General features: G+C 44.9%; 1 protein-coding gene across 2 annotated transcripts in view; it reads right to left on the reverse strand.

The window, feature by feature from the left end:
• Nucleotides 1-21,504, reverse strand: part of LOC115458932 (RNA-binding protein with multiple splicing 2) — a 168,086-nt gene that overhangs the window by 40,637 nt on the left and 105,945 nt on the right. The window contains exon 6 of one of the 2 annotated variants that reach the window (XM_030188788.1): nt 844-992. The exons of the other annotated variant lie outside the window; for it this stretch is intronic. Within the exon in view, the coding sequence (XP_030044648.1) occupies nt 844-992 (149 nt within the window). The remainder of the gene's footprint in view (nt 1-843; nt 993-21,504) is intronic. 2 annotated transcript variants of the gene reach the window in all.

A 21,504-nucleotide genomic window follows, 5' to 3' on the forward strand; every position in this document is an offset into this window, starting at 1 on the left:
GTATCCAAGTATTTACATGTCCTAAAACTATGTTTGTGTAGTCCCCTAGCTGTATCTAAACCCCTAACGATCCCTAACTAGGCACTGTCACCTACCATAGGGACAACACAAGAATTTGCCCCTCAGCAAGTGGAAGCCCCGCAGAGCATCAGTCCCTGAACTCTGTTTCTACACTATATCAAACATCTTATGTATCTTCTGTAATAACTCCAAAAAAACTCTTATGTATCTTTCATAACTCAAATATCTTTAATGTCTAGACCTTATGTAGTCTGTCCAAAGAAATAGGAACTCACTCCACCATCTTTCACTGCATTCTATAACTTGTGACATAAATCCAGTTTGTCATAAGGCTGGTATCTTTTCCTTAGACCTAACATCTCTCTTAGTGGCAATTCCTTTTAGAACTTCACAACTCCTTGATTACCCCAGTACTAGTGCTATTTAGAGATGGAGTCAGATTTAAGGTCACTCCAGCCTTCTTGGGGGGCTCGGGACCCCTCAATTCACAACACTTCTCAATTTCTGTAGCCTAGGCTCTGACATCACTTGTCCTGCTCTCCCCTCTGAGAACATGTTACAGGCAAGCAACTGTACAATATTTATTTCCACTTCTTGTTTCCCAAATAGGTTCCAAATTTTATTATGTGTACCTCCCATCAAAAAAAACCCCACACAAACAAGAATTTAGTAATCAAGCAGGTGAAAGAAGCCAAGTATTGATTATAGTGAGCAATGTTAGGCCAGCAGTACTGGGTGCCATGCACTGTGTGCTACCAAAGCACCTGGGAAGTGGGCATGGCCTTGAATGGAAGTGGTAAGCAGTGTGCCGGGCAGACTCACCTGAGCGTGAAGTGCTGCGGCAGCTGCAGCAGCCGCTGGGTAAGTGAACGCAGCATGGGGAATGGCTGGGGTCAGTTCCGTGGTGTATAGTGGATAGGGAGCCCAGGCCTCTGGGGATGCAGGGATGAGAGCTGCTCCTGTCAGGTCATCTAGACATTAAGAAAAATTTTATAGCACATTTATAAGGCAAAAAAAAAAAAGTTACTCCCATGCAGAGTGGTAAGAGTTTGGTGTCAATCAAGCGAGCACTCCCATCAGGCTTTTCATAGAATTTTACCATATAGTTAGATAAAAAATAGAACCTTCATGAAGTTCTAGTCAATACAAACACAATCTGCTCCATCAAGGAGCTGAATTATGTTATCTAAAAATTAAAGTTAAAAATCCTATATGCCAGAACATTGCATGTAATAAAAATAGCAGCTATAAAATGTAACCTAGGTTTACATCACTGGTTCATCAAATAAATTCAACACTAGTATTCTCCCCCACCCCCACCCCCCCCCCTCCACACACACACCTTTTGCCAATACTTTATCCCATACAGGACACACCCTGAAAGTTATAAATATAAAAAATTTAATAAACTTCAAGTAAAAAAACTGAAATCTGAACATTTGCTAAACCACAATATCAACTTCGCCTTTGTTGGAAACCCATGAAACAGCTATGTGGTTGTTGACATTAGCTTGAAAAAAATGTTTTACACATTCAGAAAAGAAAATTTAACCTAATGTGTATCCCAGGTCCCAATCTTAGATCTCTGAAAAGTTTTTACATAAATAGTATTGCTGTACTCTTTCCATAGGCTTAGGATTTTTGTTTTTGGTTTTTTTTTTTTTGACAATGGAACCCATTTATAACTAATCAATAGGTGTGAATGTGTCTTGTATTTCTATTTTCCAATTAACCGCAAAATGTGGCCCTAAACTGCCTAAATCTAGTCCTTTAACCAAGGTCATAATATAGCCCATGTACCCCTCTGGATGCACAGTAAATGATATGCAGAGTTTCTCTGGGGAGGTGCCTTCATCTTTCCCATGACTGTCAAGGAAAAGCAGCAGGTAGGCAATTCTCTAGTCCAGAGCTTCAACCCTCTCCTGGAGACACAAGCCAGTGGGGTTATTGGATTTATGAATATGCATGAGAAACTTGCATAAAATAGATATTCAGTGAATGCAGATCTCATGCATTCATTATACTAGTAATCCGACTAGCTAGGTTATCTCCAGGGAAGGTCTGAGAAGCTCTTCCCATCAGTAATGAGAAGTCACCTGACCCAGGAAAGGTGGATTATTACTGTCAAAATTCTTGGTGCAGTATGTCAGGAACAGATGCCATATGTATTGAATCCAGCAGGCTACATGGTCTTAAGCACTTTTTCATTTTTGGTGAATATTTATTTTATTTATTGCATTTGTATCCCACATTTTCCCACCTCTTTGCAGGCTCAATGTGGCTTACAGTAGGTGTGTACTGTCCACAAATATGAAGATGACAATTTGATGTAGGAAGATGTGGGAATTATTGGAAGAGTTTATGTAACCTTAAAAATCTATTTAGTGTGTACATGCGATACATTGTCATATGGCTGTTGTACAGGTTGGTTGGTTGTTATAATAGTATATAAGAAGGTATGGATGAGGCAGCAAGGTTTAACCAGAAGAATAAATTGGGTAACTCAGCAACACAGGAAAGAATACAGAATGCAAGTGGAGATCTATAACTGGCAAAAGCAGAATACATGACTAGAAACATAAGGAGTGTTTTTTTTTTGGTTTTTTTTTTTGGGGGGGGGGGAGGGGTATATTTGTGAAAGGAGGAAGGCTAAAGTAGAATTTTAAGATATAGATGCTGTGACCTGCTATATAGGGAGAAGGAAAAAGCAAGCATACTAAACAAATACTTGGTTGACTGGCAAAAGGTATATATGAGGAAAGTACATCATCACACTGTTCATGGAAGAAACTGTTTATGAACAAATTGAAAATGAATGTGGACAAAGCCATGGGACTGAATAGGATCCACCCCAGGATACTGAGGGTGCCTCATAGATTTTGGCAGGTCCTCTTACAGATATATTTAAATAAATCTTTAGAGACAAGTTCCACAGAACTGAAGAGTGGATGTGGTCCCTCTTCACAAAAGTGGTGGCACAGAAGTGGGAAACTGAGCCGGTAAGCCTCACTTCGCTAATTGGAAACAGAAGCACTGCTGAGGAAAATGATGAATTTCCTGGAATCCAACAAGTTACAAGATCTGAGACAATGTGGTTTTACCAAAGGTAAATTGTGCCAAACAAATCCAACTGAATTCTGTGACTGGGCAACCGGAAAATGGGAAGGACCCGTGGGCAACCGGAGAATTTGATCAAGGATACGTGCTAGATGTAGTCTACTGGGATTTACACAAAGCCTTTTTGACACTTGTCTCATAGGGTGCTCTTGAGGAAGCTCGGCAGGCTGAAGTTAGGACCTGAAGTGACGAACTGATTAGAAACTGGTTAACAAATGAAGAGGGTGGTAGAAGGAAATGTGAGTAGTGGCCTGCCAAGGATCAGTACTGGGGTCCAATTCTATTCAATATATTTGTGAGCAACATGGCTGAATGGTTAGAAGGTAAACACATGAACCTTATAACCTTATTCAACCACAATAACTTATGTATTTGTTTTTTCTGCCAGAGTTGAACTATATAAACCACATTGAGCCTGAAAATAGGTGGGAAAATGTGGGATACAAATGCAACAAATAAATAAAAATGATACCAGCAGAGTGGACATCCCAGAGGAAAAGGAAGGTCTACAAAAGTTAGAAGAATGTTTGGCAGTTTAAATTTAACTTTATTATGACAAGCAGCAAGTGCAGTGCTTCTATAATGTTCACAATGCCCACCTTTGAGTCTCAGTCTCTCTAGATAAAGAGATAGAGACCACTTATGACCTTATCCATTTTAGTAATTAATTTATAAATTCCTGGTACCTGAGAGCCATGTTGGTTTTTGGTTGTGTAGTGGAAGGACAATTCCTAAAGCTGTATTCCATTGTCAGAGCCCTCCACAACAACATCTGCTACCTATTTGAACTTTCCCCCCTTCTTCTGGCTCCTCCCATAACATTTAAACCAGCAATTTTTAACTGGTATGTTGAGAACACCTGGGAGGTGTATTGTAAGGCCAGCTGGTGCAAACAGCAGTAGGCAACAGCCCAGCATTGAAGATGCAGCTACAAGAACCCCAATGTCATTCAGGCAGCAAATCATGTTTACCAGTCTTTCACTTCTGGTGCAAGACACCAGAAATAAAATGTATCAATGCAGTTTGCTTTTTACGGTCTGGAAAGGAGCATGATGCTGGGGTTATTGTAGCCTCGTCTCCTGCAGTTTTTTGTTCCCTCCCAGCCTGGATTGATACTGCACTTTTTATGGGGGTGGGATGGGAGATGAGAGCTGCTGGACCATAAGGGTGAGTGGACAGAAGATGTCGGGCTACAAGTGGGAGGGGGAGGAGAGAGAGGCCAGGCATGGAAGAACCATGTGAAGGTAGCAAATGGGATTTAGTGTGGATGGGTGTAAGATGGTACACATGGGGAAGAATAATCTAAGTTATTTGATTCTAGGTTCCACCCTAGCAGTCAGTACCCAAGAAAAAAAAGATCTAGGTGTCATCATGGACAATACACTGAAATCTGCTCAGTGTGTGGCAACAGCAAAGAAAAAAAAAGCAAGCTTGGGGAATTATTAGGAAGGGATAGAAATAATACAAAGAATTATTGTAATGCTTCTACCACTCCATGGTGTGATCACACCTTGAGTACTGTGTGCAATTCTGATCACTATCTTAAAAGATAGCAGAGTTAGAAAGGGTCAAAGAAGGGCGGCCAAAATGATTAAGGATAGAACTTTTCTAGGCTTACTGAGAGAGAAACAGGGAAGCCTCTGCTTACTCCTGGTTTCAGTTGTATTATCTTGCTACTCATGACTTGATTGGCCACTGTTGAACGCAGGATACTGGGCTAGATGGACCACTGATCTGACCCAGTATGGCCATTCTTACATTAAGAAAAAGGCCACGGGGGTTAAGCAGATGAGGCTGGTAAGTACAGAGGGTAGAAAAGTAGGAATGGTGAGTGGGTGAAAGATAGAAGGGAGGCCGCCATGGAAGGAGTGGGGACAGGAGAAATGGGAGAGCTAGGTTGCAAGCAGGAGCTGGAAAGTTGATAGGTAGATGAAATGAGATATAGTGAACTAAAGAGTACAGTGAGTGGTCAGAGATGTGGTCACAGGACAAATAGACAGCACCCACTGGAAACAGGGCAGAAGAAAGCAGAAAGACTAGAACATGCTTGTAAAAAAAAAAAAAATATTAGTTTGATTTTAAAATTGGGAAATGCGCATAACTGATGTTTCTGTTGAACAGAATTGAGGACAAAAGGCACTTGTTTTTCTCAAGTTGTGGTACAAGTCGACTTGTCTTCATATTTCTATTTCTATTTGTGATCTCTTGTTCTGTCTTTGGTAAGGTCTACATTTTGCATGTAACAGGTGTGTGGTATTCTATTTCATATTGTTTGTGTAGAACTCTATATCAGTTTCACTTGTTCCATTGTACCAGTAGCAGATGTTTATTTTATTTCAGTATTTGTACCCCACATTTTCCAAACTGAGTGTCGGTTCAATGTGGCTAACAGATAATTATGACCTGTAACATGTTACAGATCAGGTTAGGGTCGGTGCAGGCCTTGATCAGTGTTGTAGTGTGATTGGCTGATGGTTTATCAAGATGGGATTGTTGAAGTAGGCTTTGAGGTGTTTTTGGAATGCAAGTTATTTGTGCATTTGATGTCTTGATAGTGTGTTCCATAATTTGGTGCATACGTATAAGCTGTTTTGTATGTTGATTTGTATTTTAGTCCTAGACATCTGAGGAAGCGTAGGCTGAGGTAGTTTCTTGCGTTCATGATTACGTTGCATATTGGAAGTTCTGTTAGGTTATATATTCCTTCCTTCCTTATCCGATCAGTCAAGAATAGCTCTAGGTCACTATGTATCAGTGTTCACCATATCTTCAGATCTCTCTCAGCTCCTTTCAGTTCTGCTATGTTCATTTTAGTACCTTCCTTGATAGTATCTATCAAGCAAGTTCTTGGGTATCCTCTTTCTTTTCCCACTAACCATTCCAAGCATGATGTGTTTCAAGAGACTTGCTTCACATGTGACCAAATTAGGAAAACTGTTTTGCTGCCTTGGCCTCCAGTGAGAGATTTTTTTTGTTTGATATGTTCCAGAACTGCTTAGTTTGTTTTCACTGTCCATGGGATGCGTAGCAGTCTCCAGCACCATAATTAAAATTTTCGCCTGTCTGCCTCAGTGTCCAAGATTCACATCCATATGTTGCTATTGGAAAGATGATTGCACTGACCAATTTACATTTGGTTGCCAGGCTGATGTCCTTGTTCTTCCAGATTTTGTTCATGCTGACCATCACACAAGTGTCAGCAGTCTCTTGATCTCAGGGGTGCACACCATCATGATTAATTTCAATTTATTCATTGTTGATCTTGATGTCAACATTCACATTTTTTTGCTGTCATGGTCTGATGTTCGGGTGCAGTCCAGCCTTCTCACTTTGAATTTCCTGATGAGATGTTCAAGATCTTTATTTTCAGCCAGCAGGGTGGTATCAGCAAATCGGAGGTAGTCGATGTTTCTGCCACCTACTTTCACACCAATCTTGGACTCATCCAGGCCTGCTCATCCATGACGGTTTCAGCATACATGTTGAAAGCTGCTGGTGACCGGATGCATCCTTGTGTGCCCTTTCCAATCTTGAACCAATCTGTGTCTCCATATGGCATTGGAACTGTAGCTTCTTGATCTCAATAGAGTGATCTTATGAGTTCAATCAGGTATGGTGGTGTACTCTTCTTCAGGCAGGTCCAGAGCTTATTGTGCTCAAGCACATCAAAAGCCTTCGAATAAATCGATAAAACATGTAGAGATCTTTCTGGTACTCCCTAGCTTTTTCTGTAATCCATCAATGGTTGGCAATATAATACAAGTGCCTCTGCCTTTCCTGAAGCCAGCTTGCACATCTGACAACTTCCTGTCAATGGTTATCCTCAAGCGCTGTTGAATTATCAGCAGGAATTTGCTTGCATGTTATCAGAGCTATGGTGCAGTAATTTGTGCATCCCTTTGTATCCCCCCTTCTTTGGAATTGGGAAAACAAAAAAACTGATCTTTTCCAATCTTTTGGCCACTCACATATGTTCCATACATATTAGCATAATGCTGTTAATGCTACCACTGGTACGGGCTTGAGCAGTTCTGTTGGTATACCATTAATTCCTGGGTCTTTCAGTTGGCTAATTGCTTCATTGCCCACATGACTTCGTCCAGAATATTTGGTTCCAGCTCCAGTCTCATCTTTGTCTGTCAGGTGGTTCTGTTCACCTTCATATAACTTCTCTGTATATTCTTTCCACTGATCATGTATTGCTGGCTGGTCATACAGTTCCTGGCCATTGCTCCCACAAACTGTTGCCTTGCAGTCCAGGGAACATATCTTGTGGTGCAAGGAAGTAGATTATCCTGTAGGCCAGGGAGCATATCTTGAAGATGTGCTTTGATTTGGTAGTCAGTGTAGGTCTTAAGTCTTGTAATAGCGGTCTTCCACTTTCAAATTGATTTTTTTCTGAATATTAGTCTGGCTGCTGTGTTCTGTGCCATTTGAGGCTTCTTTAGTGTTTGTTCCTTGCATCCGGCATATATTCCATTGCAGTAATCTGCGTGGGCGAGGACCATGGATTGGACTAGGGTGTGGAACGTGCGTTAGGAAATAATTTTTAATTCGCTTCAGTTTCCACAATGTGTGAAAACATTTTCTTCATGGTGTTAGAAGTCTGGGTATCAAGTGTAAAATTGCAGTCTATGGTGCTTCCTAGGATTTTTATCTGATATTGGTAGCACTGTTCCCATAGCATTAATCTAAGTGTTTGGAGTTGTATGGCGATGTTAGTATTAAAAAATATAGCAAAAAATGGCAACCCTCCACCACTAATAATTTGAACCATATACAACAGTCAGTGGAGCAGCTCACACTTATTTATGCTTTAATTAGGGGATCTCATATACTGTCACACAGGCACTTTTTTGTGCTTCCTTAAAGCCTCAGCTTTAGTGACTCAGTTATAATCATCGACTACCCCCAACCACCAATAGTGCTGTCAACTACCTCAAAATAAGTGTTCTGCAATAACTTAGTCCATGTTTCAACTATGCTTATATAACAAAAAATTCTTCTTTGGTTTGTATCAATTTTTTTATAAATTTTTATGCACTATCGTTTGTAGCTTATATACAGAGCTTACTCATGCAGAAACAATGTATTAGACAGTATTTTCCCTGTTCGACTTTAACTTGAAAGCCGATGCCCACAGTGCCATGGTGTTTAAGCAGTCTGTGATCTTGTCATTATTTCAGACAGGCTCTTTTTGAAAAAATAAAGATGGACACGTCATTGGCATATATGAAGGGGTTGAAGCCTTGTTTGGATAGGGATTGTGCAAGGGGGACAATCATTAAGTTGAACAGACATAGTGGCAAGCCCTGGGGGACTCCGTACTCTTTCCATAGAGGAGAACATAGCATGAGTAGCCATACTGGGTCAGACCAATGGTCCATCTACCCCAGTATCCTGTTTCTAAACAGTGACCAAGCCAGGTCACAAGTACCTGACAAACCCAAATCGTGCAAACATTTCATACTACAAATCCCAGGGCAAGCAGTTGCTTCCCCATGTCTGTCTCAACAGACTGTGGACTTTTCCTCCAGGATCTTGTCCAAACTTTTAAAATCCAGAGATCTTAACCGCTATTACCAAATCCTCTGGCAAAGAGTTCTAGAGCTTAACTATTCATTGAGTAAAAAAATATTTCCTCCTATGTTTTAAAGGTGTTTCTATGTAATTTCCTCAAGTGTCCCCTAGTCTGTACTTTTGGAATAAAAAAAAAAAAAAAAATTAAAAAGATTTTTTTTATTTACTTCTACTTGTTCTACACCACATGTCCCCTTATGTATTTTCCAAACTGAAGAGCCCTAACCTCTAGCTTTTCCTCATACGAGAGGCATTCCAGCCCCTTTATCATCATTCTGGTTGCTATTCTTTGAAGCTTTTCTAATTCCGCTATATCTTTTTTGCGATACAGCAACTAGAACTGAACACCATGGAGCAACAGAGGCATATAGTATTTTGGTCTTATTCACCATCCCTTTACTAATAATTCTTAGCATCCTGTTTGCTTTTTTGGCCACCGCACATGGAGCAGATTTCAGTTATCTACGACACCGAGATCTTTTTCTTGAGTGCTGACCCCCAAGGTGGACCCTAGCATCAGGTAACATTTGGATTCTTTCCAATGTGCATCACCTTGCATTTGTCCACATTAAATAATGTGCTATTTCAATGCCCAGTCTTCCAATTTCCTAAGGTCTTTCGTGAACACCAAAGACAGCTGCGCAGGGCAGTGAAAACAGATTAACCAAATGACTCCCTTGCTTACAGTGGACTAGATAGGCTCACTTCCACTCCAGCCTATTAAACCTCCTTCAAGATTCACCAGGAAAGAGAATAGAGAACCGCAGCACTAGGATATGACTGATCGCTGCATACTGTAAGCAGCGCCGGCCGTCAAAATAAAGAAGCGCACACTCTGTCACTAAACTTATTATCACGAGAATGCTAGATCCCGCTAAGTCACACCACTATGACATAACGTTACCGTCGCACGATGGAGGCCTTGCAGCTTTTAAGGAGATCAAGATTGTTCTCCGAGGACAAGCAGGCTGCTTGTTCTCACTGATGGGCGACGTCCACGGCAGCCCCTCCAATCGGAATCTTCACTAGCAAAGGCGTTTGCTAGCCCTTGCGTGCCCATGCGCACCGCGCATGTGCGACCGTCTTCCCACCCGAACCAGCTCGTGTTCGTCAGTCTTCTTTTGTCCGCACTCGGGACGGTCATGTTTTGCCGCCGTTTCGTGCCCCTCAAGTTGACCTCGCGCGTCTTCGCGATTTTCGCTTTAAAAAAAAAAAAGACCGATCAGGTCTTCACCCCTTTCCCGTGTTTCCAGCTTTTTCCCCACGTAAGTTTCCTTTCGCTTTCGGGACCGGCCTATTTGGCCTCGGTACGGGTTTTTTTCCTCCCTTCCTTTTGGTGCCTTTCGTCATCATCGCGAATTTTGATTTCACCGGCGTGATTTTTCCGCCCATGTCATCGAAGTCTTCCAGCGGCTTCAAGAAGTGCACCCAGTGTGCCCGGGTAATCTCACTCACTGATAGGCACGCTTCGTGTCTTCAGTGTCTGGGGGCTGGGCACTGCCCGCAGGCCTGTAGTCTTTGTGCTCTTTTGGACTCAGGTAGCAAGATTGGCCCAGCGGAACGTGTTGTTCTCGGGCTCTTCGACGACAACAGCACGGGACTCGTCGAGTGCATCGACGTCGACAGCATCGAAGTCTTCGACCTCTGCATCAGCATCGACTGCATCGAGGCTTCTACCTCCTGCATCGTCGGTACCGAGACATCGGAAGGCTGCGTCGACGTCGGTGGTACCGGGACCTCCGCTATTGCTGATGTCAGACGGTGGTGCTTCGTCTGGAGTGCAGGTGAGGGCTGTCCATTCCCCTGCTGGTGGCGGTGAGCCTTCGGGTGGGTCTCCTCCTGCCCTGAGGGCTCCTGCGGTACAGCCCCCCCCCCCCCCCCCCGAGATTGACCTTCTTCGGCCTCGGCCCCGAGGAAGCGACAGTTGGATTCTACGTCCTCCTCGTCGGTACCGGGAAGCTCCGGTGACATGCTTCGCTTGAAGAAGAAGTTGAAGCAGCATCAACACTGGTCTCCTTCCGGTCTCGGTACCAAGAGCTCTGGGTCGCCGCGGGAGTCGGCACCCAGTAGGCATCGGCATCGGGAGGACCGCTCACCCTCTATTCAGGTGTCATCGATGCGCTCCCCCCTGGACAGCCCGGAACCGCCTCCACGCCCGGAACAGACTCTGACCTCGACGCCTGCATCGGCTTCTCAGGCTCTCTCCACAGCCGCTCTGCACGAGAGTCTCTGGGCCGTTCTTCCAGAGATTCTGGGAGAGCTGTTTCGCCCTTCTCCTACTGTACCGGGGGTGCTTGCGCCACCGGTACCGTCGGGTGAGGCGACGGCTGGCCCTTTGCCCAAGGTGAGGTCTCCGGTATTGGTACCGCTTGCGGTACCGGCTACAGCCGCTCCCAGGCAGACTCCCCGACGACGTCGGTGGAGGGAGCTTCGCCAGTGCTGGCGAGGGAGTCCACCTCTCAACGCTCCTACCGTGGCCGTGTTTCCACGGAGTTGAGTCGGGCACGGCTTCAGACACAGGTTCGTGAACTTGTGTCTGATACCGATGGTGAGGCCTCATGGGAGGAGGAGAACATCAGATATTTCTCAGACGAGGAGTCTGATGGCCTTCCTTCTGACCCCACTCCCTCCCCTGAAAGGTAGCTTTTTCCTCCCGAGAGTCTGTCTTTCGCGGCCTTTGTCTGGGAGATGTCTACGGCCATCCCCTTCCCGGTGGTCGTGGAGGATGAGCCCAGGGCTGAGATGTTTGAGCTCTTGGACTGTCCTTCTCCACCTAAGGAAGCGTCCACAGTACCCATGCATCATGTCCTAAAAAAAGACATTGCTGGCGAACTGGACCAAGCCATTAACTAATCCCCACATTCCAAAGAAGATCGAATCCCAGTATTGGATCCATGGGGACCCAGAGCTGATGCACACTCAGTTGCCTCACGACTCTGGTGTGGTAGATCTGGCCCTAAAGAAGGCTAAGAGTCCTAGAGAGCATGCTTCGGCACCCCCGGGCAGAGACTCCAGAACCTTAGACTCCTTTGGGAGGAAGGCCTATCATTCCTCTATGCTCGTGGCCAAGATTCACTCCTACCAGCTCTACACAAGCATCCATATGCGGAACAATGTGCGACAGTTGGCGGACTTGGTGGACAAGCTCCCTTCTGAGCAAGCCAAGCCGTTTCAGAAGGTAGTCAGGCAGCTGAAGGCGTGCAGAAAATTCCTGGCCAGAGGAGTATTTGATACCTTTGATGTTGCGTCCAGGGCCGCTGCTCAAGGTGTGGTGATGCGCAGACTCTCATGGCTGCGTGCCTCCGACCTGGAGAATAGGATCCAGCAGCGGATTGCAGACTCCCCTTGCCGAGCGGACAACATTTTTGGAGAAAAGGTCGAACAGGTGGTAGAACAGCTACACCAGCAGGATAACGCTTTCGACAAATTCTCCCGCTGGCAGCCTTCAGCATCTACCTCATCAGGTAGACGTTTTTATGGGGGAAGGAGGGCTGTCCCCTACTCTTCTGGTAAGCGTAGGTACAATCCTCCCTCTCGCCAGCCTGCGGCCCCAGCGCGCTCGCTCTCGTCAGCAGCGTGCGCCTCAGCAAGGCCCCACGGCTCCCCAGCAAAAGCAGGGACGAGCTTTTGACTGGCTCCAGCAAAGCATAGCCGACATCAACGTGTCCGTGCCGAGCGATCTGCCGGTCGGGGGGAGGTTGAAAGTTTTTCACCAAAGGTGGCCTCTCATAACCTCCGACCGTTGGGTTCTTCAAATAGTCCGGCAAGGGTACGCTCTCAATTTGGCCTCGAAGCCTCCAAATTGCCCACCGGGAGCTCAGTCCTACAGCTTCCAGCACAAGCAGGTACTTGCAGAGGAACTCTCCGCCCTTCTCAGCGCCAATGCGGTCGAGCCCGTGCCATCCGGGCAAGAAGGGCTGGGATTCTATTCCAGGTACTTCCTTGTGGAAAAAAAACAGGGGGGATGCTTCCCATCCTGGACCTAAGGGCTCTGAACAAATATCTGGTCAAGGAAAAGTTCAGGATGCTTTCCCTGGGCACCCTTCTTCCCATGATTCAGGAAAACGATTGGCTATGCTCTCTGGACTTGAAGGATGCCTACACGCACATCCCGATATTGCCAGCTCACAGGCAGTATCTGCGATTTCGTCTGGGCACACGTCACTTCCAGTACTTTGTGCTACCCTTTGGGCTCGCCTCTGCACCCAGGGTGTTCATGAAGTGCCTGGCTGTAGTAGCAGCAGCGCTTCGCAGGCTGGGAGTGCACGTGTTCCCTTATCTCGACGATTGGCTGGTGAAGAACAATTCTGAGGCAGGAGCTCCCAGTCCATGCAGATGACTATTCGACTCCTGGAGCTACTGGGGTTTGTGATAAATTATCCAAAGTCCCATCTTCTCCCCAGTACAGAGACTCAAATTCATAGGAGCTCTGCTGGATTCTCGGACGGCTCATGCCTATCTTCCGGAGACAAGGGCCAACAATCTGCTGTCCCTCGTTTCCCGGGTACGAGCGTCCCAGCAGATCACAGCTCGGCAGATGTTGAGATTGCTTGGCCACATGGCCTCCACAGTTCATGCGACTCCCATGGCTCGTCTTCACATGCGATCTGCTCAATGGACCCTAGCTTCCCAGTGGTTTCAGGCTGCTGGGGATCTAGAGGACGTGATCCACCTGTCCACGAGTTCTCTCAAATCCCTGTACTGGTGGATGATTTGGTCCAATTTGACTCTGGGACGCCCTTTCCAAATTCCTCAGCCACAAAAAGTGCTGACTACAAATGCGTCTCTCCTGGGGGTGGGAGCTCATGTCGATGGGCTTCACACCCAGGGAAGCTGGTCCCTCCAGGAACGCGATCTGCAGATCAATCTCCTGGAGTTACGAGCGGTCTGGAACGCTCTGAAGGCTTTCAGAGATCGGCTGTCCCACCAAATTATCCAAATTCAGACAGACAACCAGGTTGCCATGTATTACATCAACAAGCAGGGGGCACCAGATCTCGCCCCCTGTGTCAGGAAGCCGTCAGCATGTGGCTGTGGGCTCGCCGTTACGGCATGTTGCTCCAAGCCACATATCTGGCAGGCGTAAACAGTCTGGCCGACAGGTTGAGCAGGATTATGCAACCTCACGAGTGGTCGCTCAACTCCAGAGTAGTGCGCCGGATCTTCCAGGTGTGGGGCACCCCCTTGGTAGATTTCTTTGCATCTTGAGCCAACTACAAGGTCCCTCAGTTCTGTTCCAGACTTCAGGCCCACGGCAGACTGGCATCTGATGCCTTCCTCCTGGATTGGGGGGGAGGGGGGAAGGCCTGCTGTATGCTTATCCTCCCATACCTCTGGTGGGGAAGACTTTGTTGAAACTCAAGCAAGACTGAGGCACCATGATTCTGATTGCTCCTTTTTGGCCGCGTCAGATCTGGTTCCCTCTCTTTCTGGAGTTGTCCTCCAAAGAACCATGGAGATTGGAGTGTTTTCCGATCCTCATCACACAGGATGAAGGGGCGCTTCTGCATCCCAACCTCCAGTCTCTGGTTCTCACGGCCTGGATGTTGAGAGCGTAGACGTTGCCTCTTGGGTCTGTCGGAGGGTGTCTCCCGTGTCTTGCTTGCTTCCAGAAAAGATTCCACTAAGAGGAGTTACTTCTTTTTATGGAAGAGGTTTGCTGTATGGTGTGACAGCAAGGCCTTAGATCCTCACTCCTGTCCTACACAGACCCTGCTTGAATACCTTCTGCACTTGTCTGAGTCTGGTCTCAAGACCAACTCTGTAAGGGTTCACCTTAGCGCAATCAGTGCATACCATTACCGTGTGGAAGGTAAGCCGATCTCAGGACAGCCTTTAGTTGTTCGCTTCATGAGAGGTTTGCTTTTGTCAAAGCCCCCCCCCCCGTCAAACCTCCTACAGTGTCATGGGATCTCAATGTCGTTCTCACCCAGCTGATGAAACCTCCTTTTGAGCCACTGAACTCCTGCCATCTGAAGTACTTGACCTGGAAGGTCATTTTCTTGGTGGCAGTTACTTCAGCTCGTAGAGTCAGTGAGCGTCAGGCCCTGGTAGCCCAGGCCCCTTACACCAGATTTCATCATAATAGAGTAGTCCTCTGCACTCACCCTAAGTTCTTGCCAAAGGTAGTGTTGGAGTTCCATCTGAACCAGTCAATTGTCTTGACAACATTCTTTCCCCCGTCTGCATTCCTGCCTGCTGAACGTCAGCTGCACAAATTGGACTGCAAAAGAGCATTGGCCTATCTGGAGCGGACACAGCCCAACAGACAGTCCGCCCAATTGTTTCTTTGATCCCAATAGGAGGGGAGTGGCTGTGGGGAAACGCACCATTTCCAATTGGCTAGCAGATTGCATTTCCTTCACTTACGCCCAGGCTGGGCTGGCTCTTGAGGATCATATCAAGGCTCATAATGTTAGAGCCATGGCAGCGTATGTGGCCCTTGAAGTCAGCCCTATTGAAGAGATTTGCAAGGCTGCGGCGTGGTCATCTGTCCACACATTCACATCTCATTACTGCCTGCAGCAGGATACCCGACGCAACAGTCAGTTCGGGCAGTCAGTGCTTCAGAATCTGTTCGGGGTTTAGAATCCAACTCCACTCCCCTAGGCCCATTTTTTTCTGTTCCAGGCTACACTCTCAGTTAGTTGGATAAGTTGTTAGGTCAATCTCAGTTATGTCCTCGCTGTTGCGAGGCCCAATTGACCATGTTTGTTGTTTTGAGTGAGCCTGGGGGCTAGGGATACCCCATCAGTGAGAACAAGCAGCCTGCTTGTCCTCTGAGAAAGCGAATGCTACATACCTGTAGAATTCTCCGAGGACAGCAGGCTGATTGTTCTCACAAACCCGCCCGCCTCCCTTTGGAGTTGTGTCTTTCCTTGTCTTTGTCTTGCTATATACGGGACTGATGAACACCCGGTTCGGGCGGGAAGACGGTCGTGCATGCGCGGTGCGCATGGGCACGCGAGGGCTAGCAAAGGCCTTTGCTAGTGAAGATTCCGATTGGAGGGGCTGCCGTGGATGTCACCCATCAGTGAGAACAATCAGCCTGCTGTCCTCGGAGAATATCTTCTACAGGTATGTAGCATTCGCTCTACGCAAATACAAGGTTCCGGGAGAATATTCTTCAAAGTTTAATACAGCAATAGTCTTCTTTTAAAAAATACAGCAAAAGTCTTTTTAAAAACAACTGAATTGATACCATAATGAACACCGCCAAACTGCTCCTTGCAATCTACTCCTTATCCCTGATCCACCTAACAATGACCACCCCTCTCGCAGAAAATATACCTATACTATTCAATAACCGAATACTGACCAGACACCACACCGACATTAACCAAAACAAAGGAAGAGAACCAACAAGCATACATCCTCAACAAAATGAAAAGAAAGGTCATAAAAAACCCACACAAACCAAGAAACAACAAAAGTCCGCATAACACCGAACGCAGAAGACCCAAACCAAAACGTTCAAATAGGCTACGTCAACTCCAGATCCATAGTAAACAAAACAGACTGGATCACATCAGCGAAACTTTATCTACTCCATCACTGAAACCTGGATCCATGATCATAAGGACCCTATCATCTTAAACCTATGTCCTCCAGGATATAAAATCACCCACTGGACCAGAAAAGAAAAAATGAGGGAGCATAGCGCTTATATACCGATCTCACTTCACGATTGAAACCACTGCAGAATCTATAACAACCCACCTCAAAATAGCCTCAATCAAAATCCACCATAAAACCCTGCTCGACCACCTAGATTGCGTCCTATTCTACAGACCACCATGCAACTGGAACAAAAGCCAGGCGGACTTCATGGACATCATTTCAAATATATGTGTATCCAACTCCAATACACTAGTATTAGGAGACATTAACCTTCACCTTGAAGACACAAACTCTACCAATGCACGAGAATGCAAGGATTTCCTTCATCTATGTGATCTTACATGGCCACACATGCAACAACTCACTCGAAAGGTCATACACTCGACCTCTTCTCAAACTGTCCACTGATCAGAACCTAACCATAACACAAACTAGATGAGAGAAACACCATGGACCAACCACTACAAACTAAACATATCCCTAAAATGGCGGAAAAGGGGCTCTCTCCACACACGAGAACACACAAGAGGCCAAATAGATCCGGATACTTTCTGGCAACAGATATACAACAACGATTGGACAGCACAAATGGAATCCATATATTACCTCTCAGAATGGGACAAAAGGTGCAGCCACATAATAGACAAAATAACACCCTTACAAACAAGGACTTCACGTAGACAACTCGATACTGTGGTTCAATGAAGAACTGAAAAAACTAAAAACAATCTAGGAAACTGGAACGCGAATGAAAAAATTAAACACATGGAAACTACAAAGGAAATACAAATACGCAATAAGGCAGACCAAAAGGTCGTACTACAAAACTAAAATTGGGCCGACCACAAAAACACGAAGAAACGATACCATCTCGTGAACAAACTACTAGACATAACGCCGGTCACCACAACCAACACTGGCATCCCATCTGCAGACAACCTTGCTAAATATTTCAATGAAAAAGTCATAAACCTAAGCAAAACCTTACCTCAGAACTACATGGACATAGAAAACTTCATTAATGATCTAGGCCCAACCCCTGGTGAATACCCTGCTGACCGAATATGGTCAACATTTGCTCTCCTCAGCGCCGACAGTTACCCAGGCGATTAAAAAAATACTCCCAACAGCCACTGTCAACTGGACACCTGCCCCAGCTACCTAATACAATCTGCCCCCCATTGCTTCATAACAGATCTCACATCCCACTTAAACTTCATGCTTCAGCACAGTTATCTACCCTAAAGAAAAAAAAGCAGCATCCTGCTCACCCCAATACCAAAAGAAAAAAAAAAACAATACCAACTACCGCCCAGTAGCATCTATCCCATTAGTAGTCAAACTAATGGAAGGACTGGTGACCAACAACTCAATGACTACATAAACAAATTCACTATACTACACAAGTCACAATCAGGTTTTCGACCCCTACACAGCACCGAAACAGTACTACTTACTCTAACCAAATTCAAGCAGGAAATGTCAAATTGGAGGAGGATACTCTTGCCTATTGCTATGTCAAGTGCGTTCGACATGGTTAACTATAACATACCGCTAAGACTCCTAGAATACTTCGGAATCAGTGGTGGCACTCAATTGGATTAAGGGTTTTAACCACAAGAACATCTCAATGAAATAAAAAAAACATCACCGTGGAAACCAGGCTGCGGAGTACCACAAGGATCACCACTATCACCAATCCTTTTCAACTTCATGACAACTCCACTAGCCAAGACCTTATCCACACAAGGCCTTAACCCATTTATCTACGCTGACAACATTACATTATATATCCCCTACAAACATGATTTGACAGATATCACCAATGAAATCAAGCTCAGTTTAAACATCATGAACTCATGGGCAAATGCATTCCAACTAAACACAGAAAACACACATCATCTCATCCCAATACAATACATACAAACCCACAAACATTATGAACTCATGGGCAAATGCATTCCAACTAAACACAGAAAACACACATCATCTCATCCCAATACAATACATACAAACCCACAAACATTATGAACTCATGGGCAAATGCATTCCAACTAAACACAGAAAACACACATCATCTCATCCCAATACAATACATACAAACCCACAAACATTATGAACTCATGGGCAAATGCATTCCAACTAAACACAGAAAACACACATCATCTCATCCCAATACAATACATACAAACCCACAAACATTATGAACTCATGGGCAAATGCATTCCAACTAAACACAGAAAACACACATCATCTCATCCCAATACAATACATACAAACCCACAAACATTATGAACTCATGGGCAAATGCATTCCAACTAAACACAGAAACACACATCATCTCATCCCAATACAATACATACAAACCCACAAACATTAACACCCCGGATACACCCTCCTTATCTCAGACAGCCTGAAAATTCTCAGAGTAACAATCGACCGTAACCTCTCACTAAAGTCCCAAGCGAACTCCACCATAAAGAAAATGTTTTTCTCAATGTGGAAACAAACGTGTGAAACCATTCTTCCCGAGGGAAATATTTCGTAACCTAATACAATCAATGGTACTAAGCCATGCAGACTACTGTAATGGAATCTATGCGGGATGCAAGGATCAAATCAAACTTCAGACCACCCAAAACACAGCAGCCAGACATATTTGGACAAACGCATTTTGACAGCGCCAAACCACTGAGAAAAACTGCATTGGCAACCAAAGAACGTATCACTTTCAAAATCTGCATGACTTCACAAAATCATTTACAGCGAGGCACCTTATTGACCTGTCAACCTGAAACACCACAAAATCTGCACGATCATACCTAAACCACTACTACCCAAGCAACATACAAATCCACCTATGCATCCAGCTTTTCCTACTTAAGCGCACAACTATGGAACGCACTGCCAAAAACAGTAAAAACTACACTAGAGCACCTAAATTTCTGGAACGCACTGCCAAAAACAGTAAAAACTACACTAGAGCACCTAATTTCTGGAACGCACTAAAGATAGACCTGTTCAGAAGAGCATACCCCACCGACCAACATAAAATACCTAGACAATGTAGCCAAAGACCGTAATGGACATTAGTAATACTACTAAACATTTCTAGAGCGCTACTAGGGTTACGTTGCGCTGTACAGTTTAACAAAGAAGGACAGCCCCTGCTCGAAGGAGCTTACAATCTAAAGGATGAAATGTCAAGTTGGGGCAGTCAAGATTCCTGAATAGAGGTGTAGTGGTTAGGTGCCAAAGGCGACATTGAAGAGGTGGGCTTTGAGCAAGGATTTGAAGATGGGCAGGGAGAGGGCCTGGCGTATGGGCTCAAGGAATTTATTCCAAGCATGGGGTGAGGTGAGGCAGAAAGGGCGGAGCCTGGAGTTGGCGGTGGTGGAGAAGGGTACTGAGAGGAGGGATTTGTCTTGAGAGCAGAAGTTACGGATAGGAACGTAAGGGAGATGAGTGTAGAGAGGTAAGGAGGGGCTGCAGATCAAGTGCATTTGTAGGTTAGTAGGAGAAGCTTGAACTGTATGCGGTACCTGATCAGAAGCCAGTGAAGTGACTTGAGGAGAGGGGTGATATGAGTATATCGGTCCAGGTGGAAGATAAGACGTGCAGCTGTGTTCTGAACGGACTGACTTCCTCCACCTCTCTAAGTTCCACCAATTATGCACCTTATCTACCACAATATCACCTGTATTTGGATCATAACATTTGTTCAGACCGGAATTGGCTAACGCCGTTAACAGTAATATGTAAACCACATTGAGCCTGCAAAAAGGTGGGGAAAATGAGGGATACAAATGTAACAAATAATATTGCAGTCCACATGTTAACAACCTTGTGTCATCTGCATATTTAAAATCACCTCACTTATTGTTCCAATTTCCATATCATTTATAAATGTGTTTACTAGCACCGGTCCCAGTACCAATCCCTGCAGCACTCCACTGCTCACCCTCCTCCATTGAAAGAAATTGCTATTTAACCCTACCCTCTGTTTTCTGTCCAATAACCAATCCTAATCCACACCAGAACCTTGCCTCCTGTCCCATGACTAATTTTCCCAGGTGTCTGAGGGACTATCAAAAGCTTTCCAAATAGAGGTGCACTACAATTGGCTCACCTTATATCCAATATTTATTCAGGCTTTCAAAGAAATGAAGCAAATTGGTGAGGCAAGACTTCCCTCAGCTGAACCCATGCTGACTCTGTCCCATTAAACCATGTTTGTGTGTTCTAATGTTATTCTTCATATAGTTACCATTATTTTGCCTGGCACTGATGTCAAGCTTACCAGATCACCCATGGAACCTTTTTTAAAAAAAAAAACTTCATTCTGGCCACCCTCCAATCTTCAGGTATTACAGATGATTTTAACGACAGGTTTTATATTAACAGATCAGAAATCAGTGCTCGAGTTCTTTCAGTACCCTTGAATGTATGCCATCAGGTACAGGTGATTTTGTCAATTTGGCTCAGTACATCTTCCAGGTTCACTGAGACTTTTCAGTTCCTCCACATCGCCACACATGAAAACCATTTCCAGTACAGGCAGATCTTGCATCTTGTTCCATAAAGACCGAAGTAAAGAATTCAGTTTCTCCACAATAGTCTTTGTCCTCCCTGAGCGGTCCTTTTGCTGTTTCTTGACCAACATCCCACGGATCCCTCGCAGGCTGCTTCTGATATACCTGAAAAGGTTACTCTGAGTTTTAGCCTCTGCGGCAAGTTTCTCTTCATATTCTCTTTTGGCCTTCTTTTTAATGCTATGCATCTGACTTGCAAGTGCTTATGTCACTTTTCTTTATTTGGGTCCTATTGCCATTCTTTGAAGGACAATCTTTTGGCTATAATATCCTCTTACTTCACCTCTCTCGCAAGAACCAAATATCACAAACACTTGATCTGGAGAAAAAATAATTTTTCTGGTTGTTTGGCTAGTTCACCTTATCGTAGAGTGATCATGAGTAGTGTTCCAGGTAGTCTTACATTCAGAATGCCATTCCTCAAGCTAGGGATTATCTGTAGGTCCAAGAGATTGGGACATCTCCACTATTGTGTTTAAATTGATGCTTCTGCTATGTGTAACCAGCACATAAACGTCCATTTCACTGTGCATTTTAGAAATGTGTCTATTTACAGATCCTATTCTATTTGAGA

The sequence above is a fragment of the Microcaecilia unicolor genome, unplaced genomic scaffold (assembly GCF_901765095.1).
Source record: "Microcaecilia unicolor unplaced genomic scaffold, aMicUni1.1, whole genome shotgun sequence".
Lineage (NCBI taxonomy): Eukaryota > Metazoa > Chordata > Amphibia > Gymnophiona > Siphonopidae > Microcaecilia > Microcaecilia unicolor.